Source organism: Amblyomma maculatum, chromosome 3, assembly GCF_055883805.1.
Source record: "Amblyomma maculatum isolate TAMU_Amacu chromosome 3, ASM5588380v1, whole genome shotgun sequence".
In the NCBI taxonomy this organism is placed as follows: Eukaryota; Metazoa; Arthropoda; class Arachnida; order Ixodida; family Ixodidae; genus Amblyomma; species Amblyomma maculatum.
Genome location: NC_139346.1, coordinates 42,318,113 through 42,338,882, shown reverse-complemented (window position 1 = coordinate 42,338,882; position 20,770 = coordinate 42,318,113). Strand labels below are relative to the sequence as shown.

The window sequence follows — 20,770 nt, the reverse complement described above, 5'->3', positions numbered from 1 at the left end:
AGAAAAAAGGGAGACTGAGGTAGAATAGTAAACAGGACACTCCCCAACAAAGAAATAAAAATCGGGAGAACAATAGAGAATTGCAGTCCCCTACGGCATTGTAATCGTTGGTCCATAAAATCACAAAGAGAGAAAAATGCTAAATAAAAGAGCAGAAGAATAAAAAAAATTCAGTATGTGCCGACACCACAGGCAAGAGGGAGGAGATGAGAAAAAAATGTAAAACCTAGAAAAAACATTAGGAGAAAAAAAGTTATTAAATCTAATCTGATGCGAAAGACGTCCGTCACTAAACCAGATTATATTAACCGCAAAATGTATGGGAAAGAGAAACGATGGAGGAAAATACATAAACCTGCACCACTATACCGGACTTGCGTGACAACCGCAGTAGAAAAGGCAAAAAAGTATCATATCACAGAGGAGTCAATATCCGAGAAGGGGGTCGTAGTATTAGCCCGAAACTTGTCCCAGTTGAAGAACGTACGTGTTGTACTGTACGACTCTAACGCGCGGCGGCATATCTCATCTACTGTGGGATTGCCCTGCTTTTTCTACTGGACGCTCCGATATCAAATACTACCACCTTAACTATCGTTCCCTTCTAGAAACTGATGCTAACACACAGATGATATTTGCCAAGTATGGCTCCCTTAGTGTCCTGGTCAGAGCAATATGATTTGAGGTGGACGAGACCTCGGGCAACAATGAGACCCCTCTCAAGTAGCAGCGGGATATGACCCTCCGCCATGCCCTCAAACTCATGAAGTAGGTCATTCTGCAAGCGCATTACGACACTGCACCATGGTGGCACCGTGACATCATCCTCCACAATACGCAGAGCATGGCTACAGGGATCGCGGGTGTCTAAGCGTGCCACTGCCCGTTTGGTCGAGAATGTGACTCGTGCCGCGTGTAGGTCGATCACAGCATCGTTTGCATGCAGAAAGTCGAGCCCCAGGATCAAATCTCTCGAACGGTCGTGCAAGACTACGAATTCCCCGACGTAGACGAAACCGCGGATGCTAATTCGGGCTGTGCACCTTCCGGCCGGACTAATGAGGTGACCTCCAACCGTGCGAATGCTAGGGCCCAGCCATGGCGTCACAACTTTGTTCAATTCCTGGGCGAGGGCGTGGCTCATCACTGAATAGTCTACACCGGTGTCAAGTAAAGCGATCGTGTCAGTTCCGTCAAGTGTCACGCCCAAATCAGAAGTAGCGCGTCGGATGCTGTCGCTACCTTGCCCCTGTGAGAAGCGGATCTTCAATTTTTCCGACAGCAGCGGTCTTGCCTCCGGAGACCGTTGTAATTAGTTTTCCCGGTGTGGACTGGGAGAACGCCGCTCAGTATTGCTGGCTTCTCTGCGAAGGCTTGGGGAACGGTACCGCAGCGGAGATGACGATCCTGAGTGAAAGCGCTTGTATCTCCCATGCCTCTGTCGGGCCGACAGATCAGCTTCAATTTCGGGCGGCCGTTCGCGGTTCCGTGGGCAGGGCGCATCGGGTTCGAAGCCGCGAAGTCCCACTCGCCGATACGAGCATGCACGGTAAAGGTAACCGGCCTCCCCGCAGTGGTAGCAGATTGGCCTGCGGTCCCGCGTACGCCACACGTCCGTCTTGCGAGGGCGTGGAACAGGCGCCACAGCTTGCGCCGATGCGTCAAACGGACTGATGTGGCTAACTACAGGTGTCGGGTCAATAGGAACAGGCAGCTGCTTGACGTGCAACGGACGCGTACGTTGGTTTGTCGTCGATCCGTGGAGGCATGGTATACGACAGGATCGTATGCAGCTGCATGACGAAAAATGGATGTGTGCGTGGGCATTTTATCGACGCGCTGCAGTACGTTGGTGACCGGGAATTCACGAGCAGCCTGGCGTACTTCATCTCTGACGAATTCGGTCAGTGATGTCACTGGCGCAATATGAGGCAGACGGAAACGTTGGAGTTCCTCCCGATAAACCGACCGAATGAGGTTACATAGGCGTCCGCACCGCTCTATGGCACGACGAAAAAACACCTGGGGCCAGGCGTCTGGCATCTCGTTGTACTGCCGGGCCCGTTGTTGGAGCGTCGTTTCCATGGTCGTTGCCTCTACGAGGAATTCAGCAACGGTAAGCGGTGGACTGCGAACGAGGCCCGCAAACACCTCCTGCCTAACTCCACGCATGAGGTGGCGAAGCTTCTTCTGCGCTGTGATATTGGGGTCTGCGCGCTGGAAAAGACGGGTCATGTCTTCGCAGTACATGCGCACGCTTTCATTTGGCCCCTGGTTTTTGGACTGAAGTGCAGCTACAGCTTTCTCGCGGCGATCGGCGTTGGGTAAGGTGGTCAGATGTTCAGGGCAAATCGCTTGCCAGGTGGTAATGGCGCCCTCGTGGTTTTCGAACCACGTACGCGCAGACTCTTCTAGGGCAAAGTAAACATTATTGAGCTTACGCTCGTCACTGCAGCCGTTGTACCGAGTCACTCGCCCGAAGGTCGCCAGCCAATGCTCAGCGTCTTCGAAGACGTCGCTGTGAAAAGATGGTGGTTTTCGCGGCGGGTGGCAGAGGATCGGAGCTGAGAGCCTGGGATCAGTGGCTATGTCGAGGTGGCTCGAGAGTTGCGGCTGCGTCGTGCTCGAAGGGGTGGAAAGGGGCCCACCTCAGGTGACTGTCCGCGGTGGCGGCGACTGAGTCGCTGGTGAACTGGAGTCAGATCCGTCGTGTAAGCGCGGGAAAGCGCACCCAGCACCTCCACCAGACTGTAACGGGTATTGCGCCAAACATCCAGGCAACGCCCTGAGCCTAGAGGACTGCCGAAGTCCGAGAGCGGTCCGAGGAGCGGTCTGAGCGTGGTTCCAGGCAACCAACTTCATCGTCTACACTAACCAGCCACCACTTCGTCGTCTACGCCAACTAGCCACTGATTGTCTCCGCTTCGTTGTCAACTATAGTGTGTACCAATATATATAAAATGAATTAAAACAGAAAGCCCCGCCGGGGTGGCGCAGTGGTTACGGCACTCGACCACTGTTCCCAAGGGCGCGGGATCGAATCCCGGCCTCGGTGGCCACTTTCCGATGGCGGCGAAAAGCAAGGTGACCGTGTGCTGTGCGATGTCAGTGCAAGTTAAAGAACCCCAGGTGGTCGAAATTTCCGGAGTCCTCCACTACGGCGTCTCTCATAGCCTGAGTCGCTTTGGGACGTTAAACCTCACAAACCAACCAACCAATTAGGACAGAAATAAAGAAAAAAAGAAAACAACATAGGTAACCTTTCAGAGGAGGTATGTAGAAAAATAATCCCTGTGGCATATAATTAAAGAATGCGAAATAGCAAGCAAATTGTTCACTTATGAGAAGAATGCCAGCGGCAGTAGTCAGGTATAGTGCTGCTTATGTGTTGAACTATTTGAATTAAAATTGCACAAGCGACAGGATTCCGAAGCAGCGTCGGGTAATGAGACGTTGTAACATTTGATGAGCAAAAAGAGTTTAGCCGGGAAGCAAAAGGAGCACTTAGGGAGCAGTCATGGAAGTAGTGACGGACGTCATTACACGTCTTGCCACAGGAACAAAGTGAAGAGGAGGATAGACGCAACTCTTTTTAAAATAAAAAGAAAATCTGCCATGCCCTGTAGTTAGAGTTGTAATCGCATTACGGGGCGGAAAAATGCGTGGTATATAAGGGTATCAGATATCCAATTAAAAAATTCTGTCCCGCCATTAATTTCGCGCCTATATAGGCTGCACAAAACAAGGGAAGAACGATGCAAGCGTGAACGGACATAACGTCTTGAAAGGGTAGAAGGATGTAAACGGCCGTACTGGCCTGCTCTACCAGCTACGTGGTCGGCCAACTCATTGTCATAAATTACGGAGTGACCCCGGATATGGAATAACATGAATGGAGCTAGAGACGATAAGCGCGCAGTTTCTTTTTAATGGTAAGAATTGTGGGGTTAAACGAATTTTCTGAAGAGATGGCAGAAAGCAGAGACAGAGAATCTGTATAGAAATGAATAGGCGTAGTGGGAGGGTTAAGTGCATAATCAACTGCAGAATTAAAGGCTACAAGTTCCGCTCCATACGCATTGGAAGGTGGCTGCAAAGAAAGGCGATGAACAAATAATATGTTTTGGGTTGAGTTAAGCACTACAAAAGCTGCACCCGCGGAGGGAAGTGTGAACGACCCATCAACATAGATATGTAGTGCGCGTTGAGAAGAGCAAAAACATGGCTTCCTGGTAGGTGAATTTCATAAAATGAAATTTAAACTATATTGGAGGGATGGTCAGTACAATGATTGAACAATGGCTGGGTTTCAAAAGGATTGATTGTAACGTTGCCATACACTATAAGTTGCCGGACTTTAAAAAGCTTGAACTCGGCGCATAACTGGTCTAGATGAATAGGCAATGGAACAACATTTGCAAGAACACGAAGTGCAGCTGTTCGCGTGGTTGTGTAGGCGCCGGTAAGAGCGAGGAGTGGTATTAGTTGCAGTGATAAAACGCGATCTATTGTTGGGAAAGTCGACAGTGATACCACCATGCAGGGGCAGAAATTGTAATCGAGGGGAGAACGACTTGGTGATAACTTTGACGCAAATTAGAAGGTGAAACGCGAAAGTGTAAATTAAACCAATTAAGGAGCTTAGTGGTAAAGGCCAGAGTTTTAGTTTGCAAGTGATTTACATGGGGAATAAAGGTAATGTACGAATCAAACACAACCCCTAATAATTTGCTAGTTGGCTCGCACTTAAGGCTGTGAGATCCTAGACGAATGGTGGGTTTACGCTTATGTAATGCTGGTATTCCGTTTATGAAGTAAAACGTAAGAACATCTTTGTGCGTTTAACTGAACACGATTTTCGGTGCACCACTGCTGGACTAAAGTTCGGACGCTGGTTGCCCTTGTCGATAACTCGCGACTTGTCTTACCAGGTACAAGGATAATGGTGTCGTCGACAGATGCCTGAATGTGAACTGGAGAAGGGAGAGATATATTTAGGAGGTCATAAAAGACAATGTTCCAAAGTAATGGGGAAAGAAGCGAACCTTGTGGACTACCAAGAGGAGAAGGAGCCGAAATAGAACAAAAAGGAGATTGATGTGTTAAATACCGGTCATCTAAGAAGGAAGCTAAAAGGGAATATATATTTTTTGGACATCGATGCTACCTTAGAAAACGCACAATTAAAGGGTGCAAAACACTATCAAATGCGCCTTTAAAGTCCAAAAAAATTAAAACCACGGAGTGCTTTTGCTGTTTGTAATCCTGCCATAATTCACGTAATTTATAAAGGGCCTGGACAGAGTTCCGGCCATGAGTGAAACCATACTGATTCCTCTGAAGCAAGCTATTTTTTGTTATAAAAAGCAGTACAGTCGACCATAAAGCAAGCGCTCGAGTACTTTACCAAATAAACAAAATAATACAAATCGGGCGGTATGAACTCAGAAGGTCCGGTAGTCTGTTGGGTTTTGGGAATAAATATAACTCTGCCTATTTTCTATGGTTGAGGAAATGACCCAAAAACAGAGACGAATTGAAAATAGAGGAAAAGAAGAAGGGATGAGCGTTAAACAAGGAAACGACAAAACGAGAAGAGATAAGATCAGGGCCAGAAGAAGACGTTAAATTTATTGAATTTATAACAGCCTCAATTTCTTCAAGAGTGGAAGGTGGATACTGAATGGAGTTATTATAAGGCTGCTTAATAAAATCCTTAACTTGAGTATGTAAAGGTAGATCTAAAAATGAATCGTCCACAGCGACATGCGTATTGAGCAGAAGCTTTATAGTGTCTTGAAACGTGTGTGTATGGGTACCGTCAGGGTATCTCAGCATAGGAATTATTAAGGGAGTCCAGAGCCTTCCAAAAGCATACTTCTATGGCTTGCCAAAAAGGAATTTCTTTTTAGCATTTGAGCAAAGTTCCTTTACGTAATTGTCAGGTGTGCGCCTGACGTTAGCTCTATAGACAGCAACAGCTTTATAATAAATTTATCAGTGGTAAATTCTGTGTGTAGGATCGGAAATAAGTTGAAAACGACGCCGAAGAGCCCGAACACGTGAGCGCTCCATGCGCAAATCAACTAAGCACCAAACAGACCCCTCAAGAAATGTAGATTTAACAAAACTAAGTTTCTTTGTGGAGTTTGATAAAGACGTGATTATACTTTGAAAGGACGCTATCAAGGGCAGGCCCTGAATAGATCTGATGATTGTGAAAATGTTGAAACTAATTTAGAGACGCTAACTGGGAAATTAAGCGACATAAACTGGCTCTAGTAAGCCTCTTAAACTGTGATGAAGGTTGAGAAATAAAAGAAAAAGAAATAAATTTGTGCTCAGAAAGAGATGAATCCGGGATAACTTCCCAGTAAGACTACTCCCGACAATAAACTTTTCTCTCTCTCTCTCTCTCTCTCTCTCTGTCCGCACGAAGCAGCGGAGGTGGCTCAGCTACACAGCCTGTAGCAGGCATGTGCATTTTATTTCCCTTCTTCCTACAGCCACAACAACAACTGATGAGGCAGTCGCTATACATCCGGATAAACAAAGAAAAGTCACGCCGTCTCGATGAAGCCAGGAAACGACAGCGGGCTACAGAGACAGATGAAGAACGGGAAATGCGTCTCGCTCGACGGCGCGCTAAATATGCAGCTAACAGCGCGTCGCGCTTCTCTTGAATCGTCTTCAACCGGTGACAACTCCGAATGGAATAACCTCTAGCTGTGTGATTTTTTGCGTGATCTGCAGCATCATCTCTGCTAGCGTCACTTTCAATGTTGCCATTGTTGCATAAATGTCGCTGTTGATGCTGAGAGCATTCAGCGTCGTCATTTGTGTCTGATTTAATGTTGTTACTAGATTTAATGGTGACGCCAAGCTTGCCAGATATGGAAACAAGAATAAATGCCAGAGATGACGAGAAGCTAGCCCAACTCGATGCTCGGATGGACAAGTAGCTAGCGCAATCTAGTAATGAACTGAAGAGCTACGTTAGAAAGCAGCTCGGGTTTGCAACAGTTAAGGAGAAGGTAGAAAAGGTCTACTATAGGCCGGGGTTAATAGCTCAAGGTAATGAGGCCACAGCTCAAACGACTGTCTCAAAGAACTAATTATGGATAGCAAAAGTCGGACGGATACAGAACTATATGGAAGTGAAATTGCAGAGGCTTCCGCAAAAAGCAGGGCCTCCTTATAAGCAATACGCAGAAGCCCAACTGATACCTCCGGACGTCATTGCATTACAGGAAACGGGCACTAAGCCCATCCTGCAGGGAAACGAGACCTATGAGAGTCGGGGGGAAAGGCCAGCGGCCGTCTTGGGCAGCAAAGTGATCACTGCTGTACAGCATCCAAATGTAGACGAGACGAACATAGGCCGTGTTTACATGATTGCGACAGCAAGCGTATGGCATCGCATCACAACCGGTTCCTAGCGCATCGCATTCATGTAAACAGGGGTAATGCGCTAGGATAAGTCGACTTAACCCTCTCAATCTCAATAGCTGACACCGCGTTCCGCCCCCACCGCACTAGACATGATGCGCTACATGTAAACGCTGTCGCATCGCATTACCGTGAGGCGCTACGAAATGGGATGTGATGCGATGCGCTACTGTCACCTTCATGTAAACACGGCTATAGAACACGTAATCGTCGAGCTGGTGAACAAAAGGAAGAAAGACGCTCCGAGGAAGACCGTGTTCGTTGTGAACGTTTACAGTCCGCCTAGAAAAAAAGAGGGCTGAAGTTCTTCAAACTCTTCAGCGAAACGATCAAGTTGGCCGAAAAAAATACACTGCTCATTTTAGGAGATTTCAATGATAAAAATAAGAGCTGGGGTTACCCAAAACAGGACACGAAGGGGACAACGCTACTGAATCAAATCAAAAACTATGGACTGGAACTGCTAACGAATCCCAACATACCTACTGGATAGAAAATAGCGTGAGCAGGGACACTTGCCCGGACCTGACGCTAATCAGGAACGGAGAGGAGGACTGGGCGAATATAATGGAAAGCTTGGGGAGCGATCACTACGTACTGAGCACAAGAGTGGCAGCAGAAATCTTCAAAAAAAAAAAAAGATTGGCGAAGCCAAAATCACCGACTGGGAGGCCTTCCGAAAAGAAAGCGAGGGGAAGCTGGGAAGCCTAGAATCCATTAAAGAATGGTGCAAGAGGCTAAGTAACATCAGAGAAAAATGCACGAAAACGCTGAACAGGACGATGGAAACACCGGAAGCGGACAGCCGGTTCTTAAGCTCGTGGGAAGCCAGGACGGGTTTAACCAAGCGAAGGAAAAAACAAAAGCACAACATAAAGTTGAAGCTAAGAATAGCGGAAATCACGGCAAAACCCGAGTACACTTTACAGTTAGCAAGGCAGAACTGGTAACAGTTTAGCAACTCGCTCAATTGGACGCCAGGTACGGCCAAGACGTGGTATATACTGAGGGCACTGATAAATCCAAGAAAAAAAGACCGAAATTGGTAAAGCCATGGCCAGATTGGTGCACATCTTTCAAGGCACAGATGAAGAGCTGATCGAGAAGATCAAGCTCAAATACTATGGAGACAAAGTACACACGAGAGCCAAGGACAAGCCCTACAGAGGAAAGGACAGTGAGTATCCGGATAGACCCATCACCAAAGAGGAGGTCTATGCAGCCGTGAAAAAGGCTCAGAAGAACACGGCAGCGGGGGCGGATAAGATTAACAACACTCTGATTCGGAACCTGAATGGCGAGGCGATACAGGAGCTCACACATCTGATGAACAAGAACTGGGTGGATGATACGGTGCCGGAGGAATGGAGGCACGCGGACGTGGTCATGACCCCCAAGCCAGGGAAGAAACTGGCAATAGATCTCGCTAGCGTCTTGCCTTGGCAAACTCTATATGAGCGGGTGGTCACCGAAAGGCTGCAGAATTACATGGAAGACAAAGATCTATTTACCCAAACCATGTTTGGCTTCCGAGCGAACCTATCAACACAAGACGTCCTGCTACAGCTCAAAGAGGGTCATCCAGAAAGCAACGAAGGCAAACGGGGGCGTCGTCATGGTTTAAGACGTCAAAGGCGTTTTTGACAACGTCAGCCATGGGGCGATCCTCGAAGGGCTTGAGAAGGTCGGCTGTGGGAAGACGTCATACATGTCAGGGCGTTCCTGTCGGGCCAGACGGCCACGCTGCGACTGGGTGAAATCCAATCCGAAATGTTCCACGCACCCAACAAGGTCACGTCGATGGGGTCAGTCATTTCACCGCTGCTATTCATTGCAGCAATGATAGGGCTGGTCAGAAAATGAGAAAATCGAAGGTATCGGTCATGCGTTGTGTGCGGACGATATAACAATTTGAACTAATACGGGATCCCTCGGAGAGAAAGAGGAGAAGCTACAAGCGACGGCCACCTGCGTGGATTAGTACGTAAAGGCGCGGGGGCTGTCATGCTCGACAGAAAAGTCGGAGCTGATAAGAATCTGGTGAGGCAGCAAAACAAAAGAGCAGATCGCAGCAGAACCGGGTCTCAGGATACTGCTTCACGGGGCCGAAATACTAGAAAAGAACAAGCTGCGGATATTGGGGATGTGGATACAGTCCAGCCAGTGCATTACCCACACCATATATCGCTTCTAAAAACGGCGAGGTCACAGTAGCGAGCGTCGTTCTCTCCCTGTTCTTTTTCTTTCTTCTCTACTTTCTTCTGTCCGCACGAGGCAGCGGAGGTGGCTCAGCTACAAAGCCAGTAGCAGGCCCGTGCATTTTCTTTTCCTTCCTACAGCCATAACTACGTTTCGTCTCCATGGAAACGCAGTCGCCGGCGGTCGGGATCGGACCCGGAATAGAAAATTGATTCACATTAAATGAAAGGCGCTGTATCTGTCACACTTGTTTCTATAGGCACCTGAACCGCACCATAAGGGAAGAGAGTAAGGTGGAAATGAAAGTGGAAAAAGAGATTGGTTGCGGAGTAATTTCAACCACCTGGGTATCTTTAACGTGTGCTAACATCGCACAGCACACAGACGCCTTTTCGTTTCCTCCATGGAAACTCAGCCGCCGCGGTCGGATTCGAACCTGGGTACTCCGGCACAGTAGTGGGGTGCCTTAGGAAAAAAAATTATTCCAGCGCCATATTTGCAATGAAACAATTTGGGAAATGGATGTGCGTGTGGTGGTGGTAGAAACATTTCATTGCCATTGAACAAACAGTGGGGGCGAAGACCCCTGCATGGCACTTGGGTGCTCCCTTAGCATGTGGGAGACACCCTTATAAAGCAAAAGAAAGTCCTTGAAGAGCAATCCTCCTCATAGCACTGGAGATACTCTTCCGTTGTTTTTGACTTGAAGTGCTCTTCATGAGAGACTCCCAGTAGGACTCCGCGACGTTCGGTGATGGGAAATGAGGAAAGATGGGGCATCTAAGAAGGATGTGTATGAAGTGTCCTGGTTTGCCGCAGAGTCTATATGATGACGAAAACTGGTCTGGGTATCGCGCATGTAGAAGTGTAGGGTATAGAGCCGTCCGAGTCTGCAAGCATCGCCAGTGTACGGCCTGCGCTATGGTTTGAGAGGGGGCTGGAGGTGTATATTCCCTTCGTTTGTTCCGGTAGTACAAGAAAATATCACGGAAGGAGAGAAGGCGCTCCCCGGCCTGTAGAGAGGGCTCTGTTTCACTAGCCCGGAATGTAAGACCTCGGGCTAGGGAATTAACCTCTTCATTGCCAGGGAGGCCGGCATGTGCTGGCGTCCAAATGAGGCTTATGGTGTTCCGGGGCTGCCAGAAGCGTAATATGCGAGCAGTGGTGCGGGATATGTAGCCGTTGGCATAATTTAGAGTCGCAGATTTGGAGTCAGAGATCATTCTTGTAGCAGATGCAGAGATGTGAGCAAGCGCGATGGCTGCCTCCTCTGCCTATGTGGTAGAATTTGTGATTATAGAGCTGTAAGTAAGCAGTTTTGCTTGATTGTCGGCTACAGCCAGGACCATACGGGAGCCTGATGTATATTATGCTGCGTCCACATAGACCACCTCTTGGTCCTCGTATATTGTCTGTGAAGGGCATGAGCCTTGGCTATTCTGCGGTCCTGGTCCCGCTCAGGGTGCATGTTTTTGGGGACTGGAGGTAAGATGAGATTAGAGCGGAGGTTAGAAGAAAGGGGTACATCGTCAATGGGGTAACTGGGCTTAGGTTTAAGTGGGATAATAAAGAGCGGCCAGCCGCCGAGTTGGATAGGCGGGCTATTTGTGCCGTTAATGTAGCCTCTCTACGTTCCTCGAACGTGCTGTGTACACCGAGTTTAAGGAGTCGGGCATTAGATGTGCGGGGGGGAAGTCGTAGAACCGTTTTCGTGCAAGTTCGTAGGAGCCCGTTCACCCGGTCTCTCTCCTTTTGATTGAGGGGGAAGTATGCGAGGGCATATGTGGCGCGGCTTATAATGTAAGCCTGGGTGAGGCGAAGTGTGTTTCGCTCCGTAAGCCAGCCCCAAGGTCGGCTATGCGGCGAATCAATCGGGTGGTCTGTTGACTTTGTGTATGGAGAGTCTTTGTGACTTCTCCGTGCGCGCCATGAGAGTGAAGAACTAGACCCAGCACATGGATTGTGGAACTAGTGGGATCAAATGGGTACCTAGCTTGAGGGAAATAGGCGGACTGCCTGAATTGTATTGTTTGGGGCTGTAGAGAAAAAGCTCTGATTTTGAAGGGAAGCAAGTTAGGCCACGTTCCCTTACATAGGTGTCGATGGTGCTTAGTGCCAATTGCAGATGTCCCTCTATTTCGGCATCACTGCCGCGGTTAGCCCAGGCAGTGATGTCGTCGGGTGTCGGCGTAGAGGCTGAAATGAATGTCGGGGATTTGGGCTAATTTTTCGGGCAGGCGGAGACGTGCTATGTTGAATAGTAAAGGGGAGAGGACGGCGCCCTGGGGCGTACCTTGTGAACGTAGCGTGATCTCTGGAAGGCAGTGGTCGCCTAAGGTAAGTGTGGCTGTGCGCTGGCTGAGGAAGTCTCGGACGTAATTATACAACTTGGCGCCGACTCCCAGGGTTGTAAGAATCTGAAGGATTGCTGAATGTGTAACATTACCAAATGCTTTGCTAAGATCCACACCTAGGATGGCTTTGGAATCATAGGCTTGAGAGTCGAGAATATGATGTTGTAGCTGTAAGAAGACATCTTGTGTAGAAAGGCCAGGACGAAATCCAAACATGCAGGTTGGCATGAGATTTTTGCCTTTTAGATATTGAGAAATTCTGGTCTGTAGTACATGCTCCATTAGTTTGCCGATCGAAGAGGTGAGAGAGATGGACCTAAGGTTTGAAATTAGCAGAGGTTTCCCAGGTTTTGGTATAAACACAACTTTGACCTCTTTTCATTGCGGCGGGAGGGTTCCCCGTTGCCAGCACTCATTAAAGTATTCAGTAAGGGCGGCAATAGATTGGGAATCGAGATTCCGGAGTGCCCTATTATGCACTCCATCTGGACTGGGGTATGAAGATGTGTTAAGCTTCTAAAGCTCAGCCTGCACCTCTGATACTGTGATGGGTTGGTCGAGGAAGTCATTAGGGGGCCCTGAATAGTCGGGGTGTAATATAGAAGGGTACTTGGGGAAGAAGTGCTCACGTAGTTGTTGGAGAAGTTCCAGTGGAGGTGTATCGCAAGTATGTATTAGTCTCGTTGTGAGGTTATCTCGTTGGGTTGTCTTAATCTTACTGGAGTCTAATAAGTGCCTAAAAGGTTCCAAGTCTGAGATACACTCTATTTCCATCTATCTTGTTGCATAACGATTCCCAATTCTGTCATGAAAGAGTCGCTGCATGCGTCTCTATATCTCTGTTTATACGGGCGAGGCGGCGTTTCAGGGTCCGGTTCCAACGCTGCCGTTTCCAGCGTCGTTCTAGGCCGCCTCTAGCCTCCCATAAATGCAGGAGGCGGGATTCAACCATGTCGCTTGGGCAGTCATCTGGTAGGGGACAAGTTACTGATTGGACATCGCTTTGTAGTTGTTTGGACCATTCGGTTATTTCATTAATGGGGGCGTAGGCGCGGGCTGCTCTACACGTTCGGAAAGAATCCCACTTCGTGAAAGTTGAACCTCTGGGGAGGCCTACAGGGCAGCTGGATGTTTAGACGAATTTCTATGATGAAATGATCACTTCATTTTCTTGGGTATTGCACCCAGACGCGTGAAGGAGACGATGTGCGAAAGTAAGGTCTGGTGAAGTGTCTCTACACACACTGGTTCCCGTGCGGGTAGGAAAGGTAGGGTCAGTGAGAAGAGAGAGACCAGTTTGTTGCGCGGCTAACCACACGCAACGTCCTTTAGGTGTGTCATGCGGGTAACAACAGGCTGTATGTGGAGCGTTAAAGTCGCCAACGAGTAAGGGACACTTGTTAGCTACGCGCTTCGCAAGTGTAAATAGCCGTTCATGGTTGTTTTTAGCACTTATGATGACTATACATTTACGATAAAAACACTCTTCGCTCGAGTGTGTTGTGGCACAAGTTAAATTGGAAGATTATCAATGTCGGTAACCGCTAGGGGATGTGAGATGGTGAGGAGAGAGCGATTAACTAAAAAGGCTACTAGAGAGGGAGCAGGAGATGTTGGCAGAATGGGTGTATAGCCGGGGAGGGTGAGTGGGTTGGAGGGTTCCTGTAGAGCAAGGATGTCGGATCCCGTAGCACAGGACAGCAGTTGGTGGAATAATGACGCTTATGGTCAAAGCCCTGGCAGTTCCACTGCCAAAAAGTAAGATAACGGTTTCGATATGCCATCATGAGAACACATCGGAGGAGTAGTCGAAACGGTAGGGCGGGATTCCTGAGCTATAGCAGGGAGAGGATTTTCCTGTCTTCCTGCTGCTTTGGGTTTCTTGCGCTTTGGAAGACACGTTGCACTAGTACTGAGCCGAGTCTCAATATCTTTATAGCGGTTAGAGAGTTCTTGCGTTAGGGCATCTAATCTGTGATTAAGAATAGCAATGTCTTGCGTTATGCGGATTACCGCATCTTTGCGTATAGCACATTTCTGATTGATTTGTGTTATAGCCTCCTGTAACTTTGCCTCAAATCGAGCAGCCAATGACACAAGTATGGCTGGCTAGCCATCTAGGGAGCTGGGGGTGGATGGAGGGATCATTATACACAGAGTAGTGTTTGTAGGGGTTGCCTGTCAGCTTCCATTGGTAGTGAATCAGGAGGGGAATTAGTGTTTGAGATTTTGGACATGGTATCGACCGTGGATAAGTTAGGTGAGGAAGACTTAGATACGGTAGTAGTGGGTGCAGGAGGAGCTGGAGATGCAGTGGCGAGGGCACGTATCTGGGCTTCTAGTCTGGCGATATGTTGCTGTGAGGTCGGCGGCTTCTGCTCGCGCTACTGTAGCTTCCCCTTTCGCCGCCGCTGCCTCTTCCTGAGATTTCGCAAGAGCGTGTTGTAGACTGGTAGTCGGCGTCGCGGATGTTTGATTGAGTGAAGAGGCAGTGGAGTTCCAGGCTTGTTTTAGCGGCACTGCCCAGGCCTGCTTATGCTGGTTGGGCTGGTTCAGTTCGGACAACTAAGAAAACTGGTCCATAGGTGCATCCGATTCTTGTAGCTGCGTTCGTTGCTGGCTTGATTGCTTGCGTGGCTGGTGAAGGCTGCGTCCTTTACACGATCCCGTGCCGGTAAGGGGAGGACCCTCGCACAGAATGCACTTGGGTGTACAAGGTTGGTCTTGCGGATGCTGCGTTCCACAGCGGGGACAGAGATTGTTCTTGGGGCTTGGGCATACGTCAGGACGGTGATCCGGCTGCCTACTATTGGTGCAGGCGTCCGGGATCCCGCGGTTTGGGGTGCAGCGATGGATGGCTCTCATGTATTTGCGAGTGCGTCTTGCCCATGCGCCGGGCGGCTAGTATGGTGTGCTCTGCATTTCGTCTGACCAGATCCTATATAGCTCTATTGGGCTCTCGTCGTCGTAGGCGTTTGTAATGACACCTCTGGTAGCACCCGGTGGGGGTTCCACGTAGGCCACGCATGGGTAGGTTCGCTCTCCAATGGGGAGGGAGGTCGGTGTCTTGAGTGTCTTGACTGCTGGGATGTGTCTCGTTGCCACGGTGAACGTATCGTTGGTCGGGTGAATGCGGAGGCAGAAGTACTCTGGTAGTGTGATTTTGAGCTCGGTCTGCACTGCTTTCCAGAGTCGAGGTGTTGTAATTTCTCGAAGTAGCAGTTCACCGCGCGGTCGAACGTCTACTCGAACAGCGTTGGGCGGGAGGGGTGGCAGCTGTTTGCTGCGCTGCACAGTGATTCGGGCCTCCTTGGTCGCAGGCGGAAGGCGGCCCCCCGTCTTGCTGCTGCCGGTTGTGGTCGCACCTCCATGGAATGCTTTCCGAGCGTTCAGGGTATGTGCCTCGCTGGTAGCGTTGCCGGAGTGGTGAGATAGGCTCGTTGACGTGGCTGGTCTTGAGGCGTAGGCTTTGCATATAACTGACACCCAGTCGAAAGACTCGAGCTCTTCTGCGGTCACGGTGCGACCTTCAATCGTTACTCCCATGGTAACGGCCGGTGTCGCCGTCACTGTCGGCGAGGTATCGAAGCTGGGTTAGGCTTAGCTCGCCGGCTGAGTGTTTCAGTCCAATAATTAGATGGCCGAATGTCGCCCAGGATGGGCGGCTTCCTTACTTTCCTTGGGCGCTAATATCTCTTTCCGAGCAGATAAGTGGCCGTAGGAGATCAAAGGTAGGAACAGCACGCACCGTTAGCAGGAGCTGTCGTTGCAGGCATCCGCTCACGATGGCCGCCTAGCGGTGAGTCTCCGCAAGGTTGTGACCACCGGTGAGAAGCTGACTTGTGGAGTTGGGTGGCAGACCAGCGCCAGTTAAATGGCGCTAGGCAGGCCCTATTCGTCATTGGCCGCCGCCGCTGGACAAGAGCACGCTGGGCCTCCAGGTCCGGGCTGAACAGGGCCGCCTCTCAGCCCTCCCAAGTTGGCTGTTTTAAAACTTTTATATTCGTATTTTGCTGGAAGACCCACACCATATTGGGCAATGATTAGACCCAGGTACTGCAATCCTTTCGCATTTTTTTAACGAAACACTACGCTTAGATGATGCACGACCGGCTAGTCCACTGTAAAGATTTGCGGATAGTGGCGCTGTCTAATATTAGCACAGTAATTCATGCTCTCCATTCGGTTTCGATCTGATTGCGACTGGAGGATGCATGTAAGCAACGTTGATCATAAACCTCTACTGTGCTTTCAAATGTCTTTTTCGTCTTTTCTCTATGAACCAATTATTATATATTATTTTCTTTGCAGGGACTAAGGCGGTGGACACCTGGCATAGCGAAATCAAATACTACAACTATGGCAACAACTTCAACCCTAAGGCGGGACACTTTACTCAATGCATTTGGCGTGGAAGCCACCGCATCGGCACTGGTGTCGCTCGGTCCAGAGATAACAAAGTGTTCATAGTATCTAACTACAGCCCGGCGGGAAACATGCAGGGTGCCTTCGAGGAAAACGTTCCACGGCCCCAGCAAGGCTTGCAGCAGCAGCGTATGATTAAAGTATAGTCCCAGCGGCCATGTTAAACATAGCTCGAATGATTCAGCCATAAGCTACAAGCATTTTGTTTCAGCTCTGTGTTTGAAATGTATTTTAAGATGCCCCCAATAAAGCTAAGCAACTGGATAAATTGGAAAACAATTGAATGACAATTACAGTACTCCCTAATGAGAAATTTGAACACAGTGCTTTAAGCGCGTTTCAATTGTTTTCAGCAGCAACGGTAGAGGAAGAGGAATAACTTTATTTGGTGTACTGCATAGTTCAACGTGACATGGTGTAGTTGTCCCCCGTGGGAACGTCGAGAGCTGTCTCCGCCGCCACGAGCGTATGCTAGACGGCCCAGAGTTATTTGTTTAGGCTGAAGCAGCCCAAAGCGGCGGGCCACCATGACAAGAGAGTTTCGGGAATAAAATGTGTCAATTACACCTTGCACTCCCATAGTACGTGCTTAAATGTTGCTATTTTTGTCTTTCAGACCATGCATGTGTTGGTCTCATATATTATAGAGTAAATCCTGACGTACTGCAGCGGGTGCGTGCGTGCGTGTGTGTGTGTGTGTGTGTGTGTGTGTGTGTGTGTGTGTGTGTGTGTGTGTGTTTGGTTTGGTTTGTGGGGTTTAACGTCCCAAAGCAACTCAGGCTATGAGAGACGCCGTAGTGGAGGACTCCGGAAATTTCGACCACCTGGGGTTCTTTATCGTGCACTGACATCGCACAGCACACGGGCGCCTTGCTTTTCGCCTCCATCGAAAAGCTGCCGCCGAGGCCGGGATTCGATCCCGCGTCCTTGGGAACAGTAGTCGAGCGCCGTAACCACTGCACCACACTGGCGGGGTGTGTGTGTGTGTGTGTGTGTGTGTGTGTGTGTGTGTGTGTGTGTGTGTGTGTGTGTGTGTGTGTGTGTGTGTGTGTGTGTGTGTGTGTGTGTGTGTGTGTGTGTGTGTGTGTGTGTGTGTGTGTGTGTGTGTGTGTGTGTGTGTGTGTGTGTGTGTGTGTGTGTGTGTGTGTGTGTGTGTGTGTGTGTGTGTGTGTGTGTGTGTGTGTGTGTGTGTGTGTGTGTGTGTGTGTGTGTGTGTGTGTGTGTGTGTGTGTGTGTGTGTGTGTGTGTGTGTGTGTGTGTGTGTGTGTGAAACCTTTATTAGAAGGAGGAAGCTTGAGGTAGCCGGGGCACCTCTCGTAATCACTAGCTGGGCTCCTCATTACAAGAGCCCATTGGCCATCTCCGCAGCCCAGGCTCGATGGACCAGGGCCTTCTGACTCGCCAGGTTGAAGCAGCCGAGCAGGGCTGCCTCCCAGTCCTCCATGCTGAGGTTGGGTTTGGGGGCGAAGTTCGGGGTTGATTGGCGCGCCCATACCATGTGGAAGATGTCCGAAGGCTTCTTCGCCCAGTGCGGGCATTTTTATGTACAGGCAGGATAAAAGTGCTTTAAAACTGCCGGGCAAAGCAGCGTTTTAGTGTAAATAGGGACTAGTGCGCGTTCCCCCACCTTTGTTAGGCCCTTACAAGTCTTGGAATAAATTTCATGGCCGAATTGGAATAACTCAGCAATTTCTCGAAGAGTGAGGGCCGGATTGGTTTCAGGATCCGTACCAAAAGGGATTGAAGGCGTTACCCGGAGAGTGAGCGCACGGGCAGCGGTTGTCTGCCGTTTTATTGCCTTCGAGGCTGTTGTCGCTGTAGGAAGAAGGAAAAGAAAATGCACGGTTCTGCTACTGGCTCTGTAGCTGAGCCACCTCTGCTGCCTCGTGCGGACAGGAGAAAGTAGAGAATAAAGGAAAAGAAGTGGGAAAGAAAACGGCGCGCCGCCACAGCCGTCGTCCACCACCTAAGCGGTGGCGGGTGCAATGACGGCCTACAACAGATGCAAATTCGGTGGCAGGCTAGCCTGCGCCGCAAGCGGCGGTGACCTACCTGCTCCATCCCCATCAGGGCCAGGAACAGCCACCCTTCACCCCTCCTCTTCCACCTTCGAGGCCCATGTGAGTTGGAGCCCATACAACCGTTCGAGACGCGGGGGCCCCATGTTAGTCGCTGTTTTAAAGAATATGGTGCGGGAAGAGAGAAATGTATCCCTCTTTAATATTTCTCTTCCCTCTTCCGCATGTGTTGTCTTGAGCTCGGAACGTTAGGCTATTCACCATGACCTTTTGTTTTACGACTGCGGCCGTGTGTGAGTGCCTCCGCTTCCGCAAGGCGCCTGCCATTGTCGTCGTCACGTGTCATGTAGGCCGGAAGAGGGTGTACGTACAGGGTGCATCTCCAGATTTCAGGAAATCGTACGCGCTCTTCCGTAAGTGTTGGGTGGTGGCTGTGTAGTGGGACTAATAGACAGCGTCCCGACGGCGTTTTAACGCGACTGCGGTAAGGGCCCCGTGTTGCAGAAAAGTCAGTGGTGGTGGTGGTGGTGGTAAAAACTTTATTCAGTGAAGGCCAAAAAACCAATTATGTTGCCCCCGTTCTGTGGGTGGCCTTCCGGCTGCTGGTCGTGGCCTCCAGGTCACGCCTGGCTGCGACTTCCGCTACTCAGGTTGTAAGCCGCTTTTGATTATGCGGCTCCGAGCTGGCCAAAGCAGCCTCCCACAGCTGTGGGCTGTTTATTTCACAGGAGACGAGGGAAAGTACGCCGGACAAGAGTAAGAATTTTGCAGCTCTCCGAGCAGACTAATAATAATAATCATAATAATAATAATTATTATTATTAGTAGTAGTATTATTGGGGCGAGAAGGCACCGGGGTGAATAAGGGCAAAGCGTGCAAGGTAGAGGAAAGTGTAGGCCTGTAAATGGCGCCACGTATTCTGTTCGATTTTAGATAGGGACTTGTGAGGGGGAGGGTGGAATTATCAGGAGTTGCGGTAGGGGAGCGGGATGTCATGGAAGGTGAGGAGGGAGTCACGTGTGTCCATCCCGGGGTGGAGAGGGCCAGCTCGGTCGGTCATCTCGCGAGCGATAGAATTTGCCGCCTCATTTCCAGGGTGCCCCGCGTGAGCGGGCACCCAGAAGAGTTGGATAGGATGGGAAGGGGGGGGGGAGGAGTGCTTAAGATTATTGAGCACTGCGAAGAGATTCTACCTTTTGCAAAGTTGCGGACTGCGGTCTTAGAGTCGCTAAATATGAAAAGGGCCGGTGTGCTGGAGGGCGATGGCTGCTTCCCTGCAGCAGTGGAAGTGAGAAAAGGGATAGTGGCGACGGAGAGGAGGGTTCGTGTATTGGAAACAGTGGCCAGGCCATAGGCGGGATGCGAGAGGTAGGGTGCCGCATCTACATACACGGCGTCAGGCCGTGTACCGTACTGGCACCACAGGGTGGAGGCGCGGGCAGATCGGCGAGCGGCATGATGCTCAGGGTGCATGTTCTTGGGAAGAGGTTTGACATAGAGCATGGAGAAGAGGGAGCTGGGCAAGGGATGCGTGACACAGATAGGGGAGACAGGGGTCAAGCGAAGGGAAGTAAGAAGGGCTCTGCCAGGGGTGGTGCGAGATAAACGATCGAGTTGTGCCACGCGATGGGCCTCCACAAGTTCTGAAAGAGTATTGTGGACGCCCATCGCCAGTAGACGAGAACTGGGGGTGGAAGTGGGAAGCCCGAGAGCCTACTTATAGGTTTGGCGGATGAGACAGTTGACCTTGTCTTCCTCGGTACGAGACAGAAAGAGGTAGGGGAGGGAGTAGACAAGGCGGCTTAGCACAAAGGCCTGAACAAGACGACGGAGGTCGTGCTCGCGCATGCCGTAGTGTCGGTTAGCGACCCGTCGGATCAGCCGTACTGTCTGCTGGACGGTGGTAGTAAGGCGGGAAAGGACAGTAGTGTGTTTTCCATTGGGTTGGAGAAAGAGACCGAAAATACGGATGCAAGAGACAAAAGGGATGAGATGTCCGTCGATAGTGACGTTAAGGTTAGGAAATGAGGTTGGAATTATGCCTCGAGCCAGGAGGAGCAGGAGCTGCGACTTGGACAGGGAACAAGCTAGCCCGACCGTGCGAGCATAATCGGCTACCGTTTTGGCACTCGCCTGGAGAGCGGCTTCCAAGATTGCCGGTAGTCACCCATAGGGTGATATCATCAGCGTAGAAAGCATGGGAGAGGTTAGGAATGCTAGCTAGAGCACGTGCCATAGGAAAAAGGGTGATGTTGAAGAGAAGGGGAGAGAGAACAGAACCCTGGGGGTTACCTCGATTTCCAAGAGGGAAAGTGGGAGACGAG

General features: G+C 49.9%; 1 protein-coding gene across 1 annotated transcript in view; it reads left to right on the top strand.

Moving 5' to 3' along the window:
• The window catches only part of LOC146194651 (Golgi-associated plant pathogenesis-related protein 1-like), a 56,536-nt gene extending 39,537 nt beyond the window's left edge, over window positions 1–16,999 (top strand). Inside the window, exon 4 of the mRNA XM_084597487.1 lies at window positions 16,314–16,999. Coding sequence (XP_084453613.1) covers window positions 16,314–16,573 — 260 coding nt within the window. The 3' untranslated portion in view covers window positions 16,574–16,999. The remainder of the gene's footprint in view (window positions 1–16,313) is intronic.
• The last annotated feature ends 3,771 nt before the right edge of the window (window positions 17,000–20,770 follow it).